Source organism: Cavia porcellus, unplaced genomic scaffold, assembly GCF_034190915.1.
Source record: "Cavia porcellus strain 051 isolate PalLab524CR breed Dunkin Hartley unplaced genomic scaffold, mCavPor4.1 scaffold_20, whole genome shotgun sequence".
NCBI classification, from domain to species: Eukaryota; Metazoa; Chordata; class Mammalia; order Rodentia; family Caviidae; genus Cavia; species Cavia porcellus.
In genome coordinates, this window is record NW_026947503.1 from 8,275,205 (window position 1) to 8,288,951 (window position 13,747).

General features: G+C 35.9%; 1 protein-coding gene across 4 annotated transcripts in view; it reads left to right on the forward strand.

Moving 5' to 3' along the window:
* Window positions 1–13,747, forward strand: part of Neto1 (neuropilin and tolloid like 1) — a 119,424-nt gene that overhangs the window by 2,029 nt on the left and 103,648 nt on the right. For 3 of the 4 annotated variants that reach the window (XM_063231446.1, XM_063231447.1, XM_063231450.1), the window contains exons 2-4: window positions 140–193; window positions 435–572; window positions 5,910–6,158. In XM_063231446.1, coding sequence (XP_063087516.1) covers window positions 140–193; window positions 435–572; window positions 5,910–6,158 — 441 coding nt within the window. The remainder of the gene's footprint in view (window positions 1–139; window positions 194–434; window positions 573–5,909; window positions 6,159–13,747) is intronic. The other variant, XM_063231448.1, reaches the window with a different exon arrangement.

Below are 13,747 nucleotides of genomic sequence, written 5' to 3' on the forward strand. Positions count from 1 at the left end.
CGGAATCAATTTGTAACAGTTAACAATATGACATTAATCTGCCTTTGTATCGTTATATCTTTAAATCTTGCTATGTTTTTATGAGATTTGGAACTTTTAGTGCATATTATCTATCTCTAATTTTTCTTTTCTATTTCAGTTGTAGCAAGTTTAATCATCCTCCATTTCTCTGGGGCAACCAAGAAAGGAACAGGTGTGTTTCTTTGGAAAAATGCTAGTGGAAGACCTCAAATTCTTCTCGCATTTCCCTGTATTCCTCATACTCTCAATGTTCCAGAATGTCTGAACCTTTTTCTAGTGTGTATAATTGATTGGTTTTGACTAACAGAGTGTTTCAGAATTAATTTACTAATGGATATTATAAGAATGTCCTCTCTATTTTTAGTATTATAGATGATTCTTTACAAATTCACTTTTTTGTTTATATTTTACAGAGAAGCAAACCCCATCAGAAACACAGAAATCGGTGCAGTGTGGAACCTGGACGAAACATGCAGATGGAGGTATCTTTACTTCCCCCAACTATCCTAGCAAGTACCCCCCTGACCGAGAGTGCATCTACATCATAGAAGGTAAGCAAGGAGGAAGCACAGTGAGACACAGGCCAGACCTGTCCATTTCCATGCCTAGGATAAGCACTATGCACTTAGACTTCATAAAAAGAGAGTCTGAAGGTAGCAAAGAACACAAATATCTCTGAGCCAATAACTGTAAAATCTGGAATCAGACTACTGAAATTATTAGTAATTATTAATTAACAATAAATAATAATTAATAAACTAATAATAAATTATTAGTAATGGCTTATAAGCAAGCATCCTAGAAATAAAACCAAATCAACAATTTAAAAGCTTATTTTATAGCTATTGATTTACAGCTGTAAAGTAATACAATGGCTATTACCTAAAGTGTAACAGTTTGAAAAGTAACATTTTTATTAGTTTAACAATGACTGCAATAACCTATATGTGCCATTTTTCTTTAAAGTTATTAAAGCATGGAAAATCATTAATGCCAGAGAAAATTTTATAATCAGTGTTTTCTAAATATTAATCTGAATGAAGCATACATTTTTTTTGCTAAAATGGTGATTATCACAGTAAAAAATCATAGTTCTACTATATGATAATTTCTTTTATTGTTTTTTAACTTAAAGCATAAATATTACTAAAAAAAAAGACTCATCTCTCAGAACATTTAAATTTCTTTCCTAGAAACACATCAAGTAAATACTACTTTTTTAATGTGAGCATTTAATGTAGTGTTGGAAATTTTCAATATTTTGTGTTCTAAATAGCCTATAATTTGCAACCCTTCTCTGACACACATAGACAGAGCTACCTTCATGAAAAAGTGCCCTGTGCTTGATGTCCATTTAAAAACCAGGGGCAAGTTCATTTGAGAGAACTTCCACAAGAAACAGACTTTTGGCTCAAATGATGTTAAGAGTATCTATTTATGATTGGTTCTTTTTCTCTGCAATTTTTGAGGAAAGGGTATTTCTTCTCCATTTGTTACGCTTACAGTAGAATTTTTAGCAAAGATACACCAAAGTGCAAGAGGGAAAACAGACCAACTCTGATCTTAAAAAGAAAGAAAGAAAGAAAGAAAGAAAGAGAAAGAAAGAAATTGGACATCTAAAGCTTTCATTGATGAGGATATTGAAATAATAGTGAATCTGGCCTGAAATCAGTTTTTTATCAAGTATATATATATATATATATATATATATTACAAACAACATGAATTTTATAAGAACATGTATTAATACGTTTAATCATAGGAAATATTTTTGTTGGCCCCATTTGATTTACTAGCAAAATGGCACATAGAGGTTAGATATCTTGCTTAAATTCACATGACATAGTTTATGTTTTAAAGCGGCCATATTTTACAATTCTACATTACTATACAAAGAATAAAATCAATCAATCAATTCTTTTACTTCAAAGATTAATTCAGAAGTAAATTATATTTTTCATTGTTAATATAGTACTTGTATTTTAAAAGCATTGCTAGCATTTTAGTTTAATGTTATCTAAAAAATGTCATGGATTTGCAGTTATATCAAGGACAAAGCTAACGTGAAATAAGTAGGAACTTCCATTTACTATTAGTCTTGATTTTGTACTTGTTTTGGGGGGATACTAAGGATAGAACCCAGCGTCTTTGTACTGAGCTCTATCACCAGTCTCTTTTTAAATTTTTTTTACTTTTGAGGCAGGGTCTCCTTTTGTTGCTCAGGTTGGATTCAAATTTGCAAACCTTGTGCCTCAGCTAAAATTACAGGTGTAAAGGGCCACTCTTGACTCTGTACCCTTTTTGAAACATTTTACACATTTATTTAACTAATATTGAGCAGCCGCTCTTCTAGGTACAGTTTAGAGAGTCTTAAACAAAACAGCCTGCAATCTGTGGCACTGACGATATGGTCTGCAGACTATATCCCTTTCAGTAAACAGTGTAAAGGCACCTCAAAAGTAGCACAGAATGGTTAGAATAGAATGACTGAAGGGGAGTCTGTAAGGAGGAGATGCTAGCCTTCATTTTGAAAAAACATCCAGGAGGTAATCATCTTCTATAAAAAAGTTCTAAGATGTGACATGGTGATGAAAGACACCAAAAATCTCTTCACTGGTGAGAAAGGAAGCAGACAGGACTTACATGGTCTTGGATAAAGTAAAATATGGTATTCCCTCTGTCCCACCATGGGAGTGTAGACATTAAGTAATAGACAGTGGGATGCCATTAAAATAATTTACTTAGGGCAATAACGAGGTAAGGTTTTTGAGGACTTAACGAAGGAAAAGAGTGTGAACTAAGAAACCAGTGCAAAAGACCCCACAAGTGGGTGGGGATTGAGCTCCACAGCCTACATGCCTGCCTTGAAGGCTTGAGATCCCCTTACCCCCCCCCCAAAAAAAAAAAAAAAACACCACACAAATCATAGTAAAACTCTGAACTAAAGAAACAGTATTGATGCGATGTGCAGAAATGTGCTATTTAGAATGTCAGGTATGGGATGAAGAGAGAGAGCATAGAGTATCCCAGAACTATTATAAGGAGTTTTTGCTGGCTACTTACTAAATGGAAACACCATACCAAAGAAGAAATATAAGGGGGGGGCTTCAAGGGAGAAAATGTGTCCAATTTCTGTATTCATGGGTATGTCTCATAAAGTGATTGAATATTAGTGAGTAGAGGATAAACTTCCAGTGATCCACTGTGCATGGAGCAGGCCCTAGTGGAAGAAGGACGGACAGTGCCTGGTGTTGGGGAACAGGGGACCCATGCTGGCCAGTCAGCATAAAAAAAGAAAGACAAAAAGAGACAAGGGATTGGTCCAATCCCTGTGGTTAGGTGAACTGTGACAGAGTATTCAAGTGGAATCTCAGTCACATCAGAAGCATCCTTTCATGGACTTCTGGCAGTCTTAAAATGCCCTAAAATTGGAGGAAATAAGCTATCAAGATACAATTCAAGTGAAAGTGCCTGTGTATAGAACATGTCCAAAGACTCACACACAGGTCGAGGGCTTTCATAAAGGAGCCCCATTGTGTTTTGTTTTGTTTTGTTTTTGTTTTTTAACCCAGGCAGCTCAGGGAAATGATAACATGTGAATGGAGCATTTTGAACATGAAGAAAATACAAATTTAAGAAACTGAACCTAGAAAGCTTCAGTAGTTTATTTGTGCCATAATAATTCACTTTTAAATTACAATAAGAACTATATGGTATATTTATTTTAGGAATTAATTTTCTGCCTCCTAAAATTCAGCTAGACAACTTTTCATATGCAGATCTGTATGATTGACTTTAACATGCTGTACCAAAGAAAAATAAATTGTTTGCACATAGTATGTCCTAACAAAAGTCATAATGATAGCATCTTTTTCCAAGGGACATTGAATGATTTGTTTATTCATGTAGGATAGGATTTAAGTAACAATGAAAAGGAAGGTAAATAAATAAATACATGAATAAACTTGTATAAGATTGTCATGTATTTCCTAATAGGAGAAATGGGAGCGTATAGACAAATACCTAAGTTAACACAAGACTGTTATAATTTCCTTAGCTTTTCCTAATCATAAATTCCAGGTCTCTAAAAGAATTACCCCACATTCTTAAATAGTTTATTGCCCCAAGAGACTTCCCATATGGCTTATCACAGAGAAGATAAATGAGCAGATGTGTTCGATAGAATTATAACACATGCAATTGGCATATTTAGTGCTAAATCCAAAACCCATTCAGTTGCTTTTAAGCATTTGCCTCTTTTAGATTAATGTTTTTCTAGGCAATTTCTTAAGATGTGCTCAAATTTCTGGATTTCAAGTATTTAATAGAAACTTTCTCAAATCTGTCACTGTTTGAGATTCGATGTATGATGACCTTTGAGATCTACATTAATGTTAGATAAAATTATTCCTAATTTTTCTGATATGTACTATAAATGTCTTTTTTGAATGCCCAATAAGTAAGAAATATTGTTAGAGATTAAAATTACTTCATAAAATAATGTTTGGATACAAACTAACTTTTCCTGGTTGATTTTTACATTTATACTTGAAAAGCAGTAAGATTATATTCCTTTCTCCAAGTCTCTGATTTCCAAGCTTTCATATATCTCAATGCTGTATAAATTTTGGACATCCAAGCATACAAAGAATGAATTTTTAGGTCATCAAGGGTGATAATCGATATGCATTCGAGACCTAGCAGAGCATGGACAGCGGCCATCAGAATGGCTGCTGACCACATGGTCATCAGGCTGTGTCATGCCAGGTCTGAGCTCGTGAGGCTTGGGAGGAGTCCCCAAAGAGCACCAAAGAGCAGGGAAGCACTCCAGTGTCCTGAAGCAACAGCCGAGGGACACCCTGAATAAACCTGAACTGATATTTCAACAAATAGCACAGCCATTCTGGAACATCTTAGCCAAATATCACAGAACTTTTGTCTGTTTGGACTTATAGCAAGGAAATAATGGGATAACATTAGACAATATAGTCAAATGGTGGCTTATGCGGCTGGTAGTCCCATATGGCTCTTCTGTGATTTTTTTTTTTTAGCGAGCTATAAAAACATTTATAAAGATAAATTTATTTTATAATTCACTCAAAGAGATTTGGGAGCAGGAATCCACGGTGCAGAGAAAAAAATGTAAATAATATGGGTCTTGCCTTTCACAAGCAGATGTAGAGAAGAGTTTCCCTTAAACAAGATCTTAAATTAAAAGGAGTTAAATCGTATGTATGCAGATAAAGAAGAAAGTGAGAAAAATACATTCCAGCCTGAGAGGCTGTACTATCTTAGAAAACATGATATTTAAAGTGGCTGGAGTTTGGGGCCTCTGTGAGGTGACAGGATGCCGAAAACAAGATGTCAATAAAGCTCTTAGAGTCAAGGGTGTCCTCGTGGTCCTACAGCTGAGGAAGACGTGCTGAAGGATAAACTGAGTGTGCAGGATCAGATTTGTGTTCTAGAAAAACTCCTCTTGATATCCTTACATATGTATCGGGATCTTACCACAACACCTGACAGGAGCCACTTGAAGGATTATGTAACTGTGCTGAACAGTCCTCAAGTGGTTTCTGACCCTAAACCCAAGTACTTTGGAATAGATGAGAGGAGAAAACAACATCACTCTACCTTTTAAATCTTTCTTTAGTGTCTTTTACAAAAATACCGTGATGTGTTAACTTTTAATTCTTTTGTACTACTTTATCAAGTTTAAGGAACACCACCCCTTTTGCATTTTTATGAGAGTTTTCTTTCAAATTGTCTTGTCATTTCTGTTCATTGCATTCCCATATGTGACGCTGGCAAAGTTTGAAAAAGGTGTATAGATAAAACCTGAAATAGAATATAAAAGCATCACCTAAATATTTAATCTTTCTTTTTCACAGCTGCTCCAAGACAGTGCATTGAACTTTACTTTGATGAAAAATACTCTATTGAACCATCTTGGGAGTGCAAATTTGATCACATTGAAGTTAGAGATGGACCTTTTGGCTTTTCTCCAATAATTGGTCGTTTTTGTGGACAACAAAACCCACCCGTGATAAAATCCAGTGGACGATTTCTGTGGATTAAATTTTTTGCTGATGGTGAATTAGAGTCCATGGGATTTTCAGCTCGTTACAACTTCACACCTGGTGAGTAGAGACATGTTTTAATTTTTTCTTTATTTATGTCTTTTTCTTAGTGTTCTGTCTTCATAGTGTAAAATTGTTTGTAAAGCATTGTTATTTTTAAAAAGAATTTTCCAAGTCTGCTTAACTAAGCCAACTGTAATGCTTGCTCTTTGATACATAAATTTTGAAAAGAATTTTTCCTTAAAACAGCCTCCATTAGTTAAAATATAGTGACTCAGAAGTCTAAGTGGTCATCATGGTGCAATTAATTAAATGGACTTCTATAATAATGAAGTGTGTAATTTGAGACACCCCATCATAAAAAATTCATTATACATAGGACAGCAATAAACTTGAAAAGGCAATTGTATTACAAAAAAAATTCATTAAAATGATCTTTGGTGAACTTGAATAAAAAGCTCATTTGTTCTGAAAATTTTTCATTTTTAAAGCAAATAGACCCTACAATAAAGCAGTATAATCTCTTTTTTTGAAATTTAAATTCATAGAATTTTAATGAAAGGAAAGGGAAATCTGTGGCAGACAAATATTCATTTGGAAGTAAGTATGACTATAAGCTTATGTAGTCTGTGTCAGATTTCTTTTTAACTTGTTAACATTAGAAAAGGTTTGTGATATTAATTGACTTGCTTACTAAAAGTTATCATTAACCTAGTCATAGTAGTATATGTCTAAATCCTGGAACTCTGGAGGCTGAATCAGGGGAAGTAAAAACTGTAGTCTGACCTAGGAAACTAGCAATTTAAGAGGATTAAATGAGAGATAATAAAAAGCTAGATAAGAAGCTTAGTGAAAAAGTCTTAGGTTCAATCCCCAATAACCCCCAACACACAAGGTTATCATTCATTACAATAAAAATTATCACATTTTGCATTGCAAGAGAACTATGTGTTGATTCAAATTTGATAAAGTAAAATACATTTTAAGATGGAAAATAGTTCAGAGTACACACAGCATACTTTATATACATGATTAGATTTTTTTTGCTTTGTATGTATTGTTACACTTAGATTATAGTAAGTAATGAAAGACTTTATAAGGTGTATAATATTTGTTGCAATTTCTAGTCCCTATTATAGAGCTAAAATCTGCACATGACTTGGTTGCATAAAGAAGAATAATTTTGTATATAATTGTAAGACTCATAATGACTTTTTTATATGGTATAAATAAGATACGGACAGTGTCATATACTTTAAGCATTAGAAATCTTTCATAATATTATTATGGGATTGTGACTTCAATTATACTTTTCTAAAACTGGATCAGTCATGTATATTGTTAAGTATTTCACAGGTGAAACTGATGTACTCCAAAAATGTGCAGATATGTGCATTATTTTATGTCATAATATTAAGATAGAGTTGTAAATTGTAATGTATATATTTTTCCTTAGCTTCTAATTTTTGATTAACCATAGACCTGAAGTCATATTTCCCTTAGAGGTTTAGAGATTGTTGTTAACATGATGTCTAAGATGTGCAACTGTGAGTTTATAAGATACATAGGATCAGCTAGCATGTGGATCCTTAATAAACAGAACGAACACCACACCAAACTTTATCTCTAGCAGGAAGCTTTCTTGCCAAGAAAAACTAACTTAGGAAGGACCCTGAGGAGATGATTCCAAGAAATTAGGAGTTGAGCATAGGCAAGGGCTTCCGTCTGTGCTTGTAAGTTTCAGGAAAGACATCGGGGAAAGCTGCATTTGACATAGGTGTGAGAACAGGACAAGGAAGAGACCTGAGAAACTTACGTGAGGGCTGAAGATGGTATGTGTGGCATTAAAACCTGCAAATCCTTCCAGAAAGAGGCAGTGCTGAGGAAGCCAGTAGTGACTGAAACAGGGCGTGGACAGAATTAGTGGCGGTCCAGACAGCATTTCAGGGAGCTGGGGTCAGCAGGCTCTCCTTTCATTTTGGTGTAGTGTTGATTTAGCATCACACTTCATGAGGTGATGGGGGAAGTTGAGAGGGGAAGAAGAATTTCTCACATCATATTCATGATCCAAGGCATAAAGTATTGCTGAGATCACCAAGCATCCCTGTGAACTCACATTGGAATTAAAATTCTGCCCGGCAGCTCAGAGAGCTGGACTCAGGGATGATGTGAGGCCGCTAACTTTAAAGTCAGATACGGTTTTCTTACCCAGTTTTTGTTAGCGGTTTTGACTTAGTTTTATATTTGTATGCTGTAAATGTTGGATACAATCCAAAATGTTGTACCCTTCGATATTTTTAGTTTTAAAACAAAGGCAATATTGGTCATCTCAGAGAATTTTTTGAAGAAGTAAACCAATGCATGCTTAAGAGTTTCTGGAGGGCTTGCAAGAGCTCAATTACCAGTAGCTCTTGTTTTGTCTTTTTTTTGGCATTGAAAAGTGAATCCAGCATCTGCACACTGGGCTACATCCCATTCCATTTTTAATTTTTTTATTTTTTGTTTTGAGACAAAGTCTTGCTAAGTTACAAAGTTGCCAACACTGCACTCAAACTTGCAGGCTTTTGTCTCATCCTTCCCGAATCTTGGGATTATAGACTTTCACTAGCGTGCTCAGCTTGATTATGCATTATTTAAAAGCAAAAGAGGCTTAATACAGGTTTTGGGAAGAACACCTTTTACATTTTTTTTTTCAAAATCCACCCCCCTTTCTCTGACATTTTGGCACCTTTGACAATTGGACCATAAGAAGAAAGTAAAACTTCCATGAGGGCTGAAAAATGACAATTACATATCATGCCACTTCATTTGCAAGATTTCTCAGTGGAGGTTATACTTATTTCTGATGATAGTCATAAAATATTTGAAAGAAGAAATAGCAGAAAGGAAAGGTGGTCATTATTATTTGTATGAACTTAACACAGTCTGAAATCTGGATCTTAAACTGATAGTCTCAGAAATTTGATGCTAGCATATTGAGAGTATATCTATTTCTTAGGAATAAATCTTACTGAAAATGTAAACAAGATAAACATGCATATATACATATCATTCACAAACATATGTGAATATATGCTAAATATTCACGCACACAAATAGGATGACATATACACATATGCACACTTTAAAAAATTAGAATCATGTACCCAAATTTTTCTGGCATGTAAAATATTTGTATGGACATAGTAGGATTCAAAGGTTGTACTAGGAAGGTATAATCTGTATTTTGTAATTTATGTTTATAACATGCATGTTTAGCAGAATTGAGTCATGGTTCTTGATGGTTCCTCTCTGTACTATGGATCGTTTTCCAGGGGTGCTTTGGGTCTCTCATGCCCATGAATTCATTCCTATTGCCAGTCTCCCTGGCCCCCTTCCATTTTTGTCTGACTGGCAGGATAATTTTGCCAACTCTTATCTCTCAAATTATTTCCATTTTCTAATACTTGAGTGTCTGGCTTTCTTTTCTATTCAAGTTTCAAAGCGAATTAGCTGGTGGTGGTGATGCATGATTGTACTCCCAAAACTTTGGGATGCCAGAGCAGAAGAATCGCAAGTTCAAGTTAAGCCTGGAAAAACTAGGGAGCCTCTGTCCTAAAATAAAATATAAAAAGAGTTGAGAATGTAGCTCAACGCAAAGGCCTAATATGCAGTACTTAAAAATTAAAAAGATTCATCCCATCCCTGACTCCTGCTATTCCTGGTTTTATATTCCCAGTAATATCTGGAATCAGCCAACTGGAGGTCATGTGCAAATGGAAGGTAAGAAGAAAGAGCTAGAGCAACAGTCTAAAAGGAGATATTTCAGTTTCTCCTGACAGTGGAAACTGTGATCACCCAGGTCTACAGTCCAGTAGGATTAAATTTGTGGATGTGAAGGCGGACTGTGAGAGTGAGGAAAAATGACCAGTTCATGTTCTGGGGCAGTGATAGTGAGCCTGAGCCGCTTAGTGCAGGCAGTGACGCAAGCGTCCTGCTGCAGCGTGTCTGCCATGGTTTGACCATCACTGTCCTGGGCCTTCAGCAGACATGGATGAAGGTTATAGAAGAGTCATATTTACTGATAGGGTGATGCACACTGGTGTTCCCAGAAATGTGGGAGGCTTAGGCAGGAAGATGGTAACCGCAAGCCCAGACTGGACAACTTAGTGATTTAGTGAGAATCTGCTTAAAAATAAAAAAAGGGTTGGAGTTGTAGCTCAGTGTGAAGGCTCAATGGCCACTACTACCAAAATACAAAATCCAAAGCAAGTAGCACAGAGCGCTCTGGGCAGCTCCTCTATGGTCAGCACAGGAGAATGGCTCTTTTTCCTCTATTGTGAGGTCACCTTAGCCACGTACTCTCTCAGGTCCAAGGAGGAAGGTAGGTGCAGAGTCACTGAAAGTGTTAAAAGGTACAACGTGGGGAAACTGGTGACCCACACACAACTCAGTAAAAAAAAAAAAAAAAAAAAGATGTTCTCATTGTAATAGACCTATATTATTTTTTCACAATGATATATATTTTCTTTAAAACATACTTAAACCAAAATCTATTATAGAAAAACTAATAGTTAAAAAATATTTTACAAGTACTGGGATAATACTGTAATAATATACACTAAGATCATAGACAGGCAGTGGAAAAACAGAGAAAGATATTTAGGGATTCAGGTAGAATGTAGAAAATATTAAAGACCGATAGAGCTTGGTTTTAAGAATGCTATATGTTTGATATTATTTATGTAAGTAAAATTTAAAATAGACAGTACATTTGATGACCTTAAGGTGGGTTTCAGAAGGGGAATACTGTTTCTCCGTAGTCCGTAGGTTTTGCTTTGTTCAACCTAAGGGTGCCTTTGAAGCAGGGAACAGCACTTCCCTACACACAGCAGTCTTTTCCAGCAGTTGTTTTAACTGCAAGAAGACATTGTCTGAGGACGAATGTTGCAGGGTGATCTATACCTCTGAGCCTAGTGCCAAGACCCAGGTATTTATACTCAGTGTTAAGGAGACATCCAGGAAGCTCTATTTCTGGAGAAGGTAACCTTTCCAACCTCTTTAGCAACAGCTATCTTTTGTTAGCCTTTTATTTGACTTTCTAATGAAGAGATTTTTTGCTATTTACAGAAATAGAATGGGACATTTATGGAATCTTCCATGCTGGATGATTTTTTTTCTGTACTATTTTTATAAAATGAAGTTACACACATCCTACTGGAGAAATTTAAGGATTATGCCTCGAAGTACTCAATAGGTGAGGATAAGCTAAGCACTGGCACCAAAATGCGTAGAGCTGTTAACTGTGTTGGGGTGATTTTGATACTTTGAACTAAAATAGCACCTTTCATCTGGGTAGCTCCAAACCTTCTCTATACTCTCTGCCCCATCTCCCCCTCTCCCTCTGCTGGCCCGTTGACTTCAAAGGCATTGGAAAGAGTCCTCCACCACGCAGGGTTTCAGGAAAGCTATTAAAAACATTTCTGTGCATAGTAGATGAAATATATTATTTATTTAAAATATTGTCATAGATTTAACGTTATTTCAATTATTTGGTGGCATGTTTTTCTTTTTGTGTCAAATGTGTGAATATGTTTATACTTCACAGTTTTGAAAGTTTCTAAATTTTCTTAACTAGGTAATCAAAGTCCTGACATCTATTCGGAGAAAAAAAAAGAAAATTATATATTCGTATTTTTAAGTCCAAAAGATTATGTTGAATTTTGCCTTAAATATGAAAGAATAGACCTTTAAAAGGCTGAAGTTAAAGACTTTGTTTTGTTTTTCATGTAGAAACAAAAGAGCAAAAAAAATGTAGATTAGTGTGTGTTGCCTTTTAAACTGTTAATTTACCATGCTGACCCCAAAATATCGGGGCCATTTCAACCTCAGGAAGCTGTCACGTACAAAATATAGGAGTAAAATAATTTTTTTTCTTAAGGTTACTTTTTTTAAGAAGTGAAGTTAAGAACTTGAGACATAGCAATAGTGAAACTATAAATGCCCAGTTAGAACCAGAGATATTCGCATGTGGGTGATTTCTTTGTGTGTTACTTTCATTCATCCAGCTCATGATTTGGTTAAGATCCTTACAGTAGAGGGCTCAGGCAAAGGGACTCTGGAAGGGAGAGGAGGAGGAGGAGGGAGAAAAAGAGAGACCGAGACAGAGACAGAGAGAGAAGGAGAGCGACTAAGAGAGAGAGAGAAAAGAGGAGAGAGGAAGAGAGAGAAGGGAAGAGGAGGGAGGGAGAGAGGTCTGTTTAGTCTATGTGGGTGTTCAGGAGACAAACTCAAAGTGGGAGAGACAATTTCCAGGATTAGCTACCATCTGTGCAGAAAATATTGAATGCAATAGCAAAGGAAGAGGAAAGTTGCTGAAAAGTTTTCTGTACTATAAAGATGCTTTCCTCATCTCATTTCCTGGAAAGGAGGAAGAAAGTATTGAGATGGGCTGATGTTGATCTCATAGATAACTGCCAGGCTGCGTGTTTTAAGTGCCGTTCATCTAGGTTTGAACCACGCGGGTCACACATATACTTCTATTACATAATAGGGTTTTTGCCTGAGACTGGAAAGAGACTTGGGGGTTCATTTAATTCAGTTCTTTAATTTTAGAGATAAAGAAGACAGAGATCTAAAGTTTGTTGCCTGGGTTCATGAATTCTTTGCAAATGCTAAACTGCTGCTTGGTGATCAGTTCGGTCACACTGCTGATACACTTTCTACCAAGGATTGAGATTATGACTTTATTTATATCACATATTGTGAGTATGGTTAGGATAGTGATTTTACAAAATTGAATTAAGGGAAAATTACTATGTAACTCATATTTCACCACTAACCGGTATAAGAATTTAAAATCTATCTTCCACATATTGTTAGAAACATGTGTGACTTGTAGTTACCAAATGGACACGGATTTGTCACCCCCTCTCTGTACTGCTCTTACAGAGCTCTGCCTTTGCAGCCGATCTGAGCCTGAAATACACAACTCACTTCCTGTTCTCCTCTAATATCTGTTACTACTGACGTGGTCTTTTGTGTGCACAGTGATTTTACAAGTTGAAACTCATGGTTCACATGAGACAGACTGAAGGGAAAAGCTACAATGTCTTCCTGTAAAGCTCCCAGACCTTTCCTGGCTGCCTAGCAGAATGCCTGTTTGGCTTTTTTCTCTGATGCCAGTTATTTCTAATTATTTCCCACACTACCTGTTTCTCCAGGGTGTCAGTATCCACCTGTACCCCTCCAGGATCCAAACTAAAATAGAGGGAGAGATGGACACCTTCCGAGCTGGCATAGTCATATCTTTCGGAGCAGGGCTATGTGTAGAAATACCGAACAGATGCCCTAGGGACTGACAGAGGCAGTGCCTTCAACAATTATATGATTACCGCTGCCTTGAATCCCAACATTAAATGACGAATATCCACTCTTCACTTAAGTTACGCTAAAGATAAGTTTGATCATTTGAGAAAGAGGAATACTGAATAACCTTGAGCAAAAATTTTCCAGTGAAATAATACATATGTCTTGTCCAGTTTTGGGGTATGTCTATTAAAGAGCTTCTTGCTATAATCTTCTTGTCCCTGAAACCTCTGATTACCATTTAATTTATGCTTGCACAGTCAAGGAATATAGTTGCCAATTTATGCACGTGATATATTTTG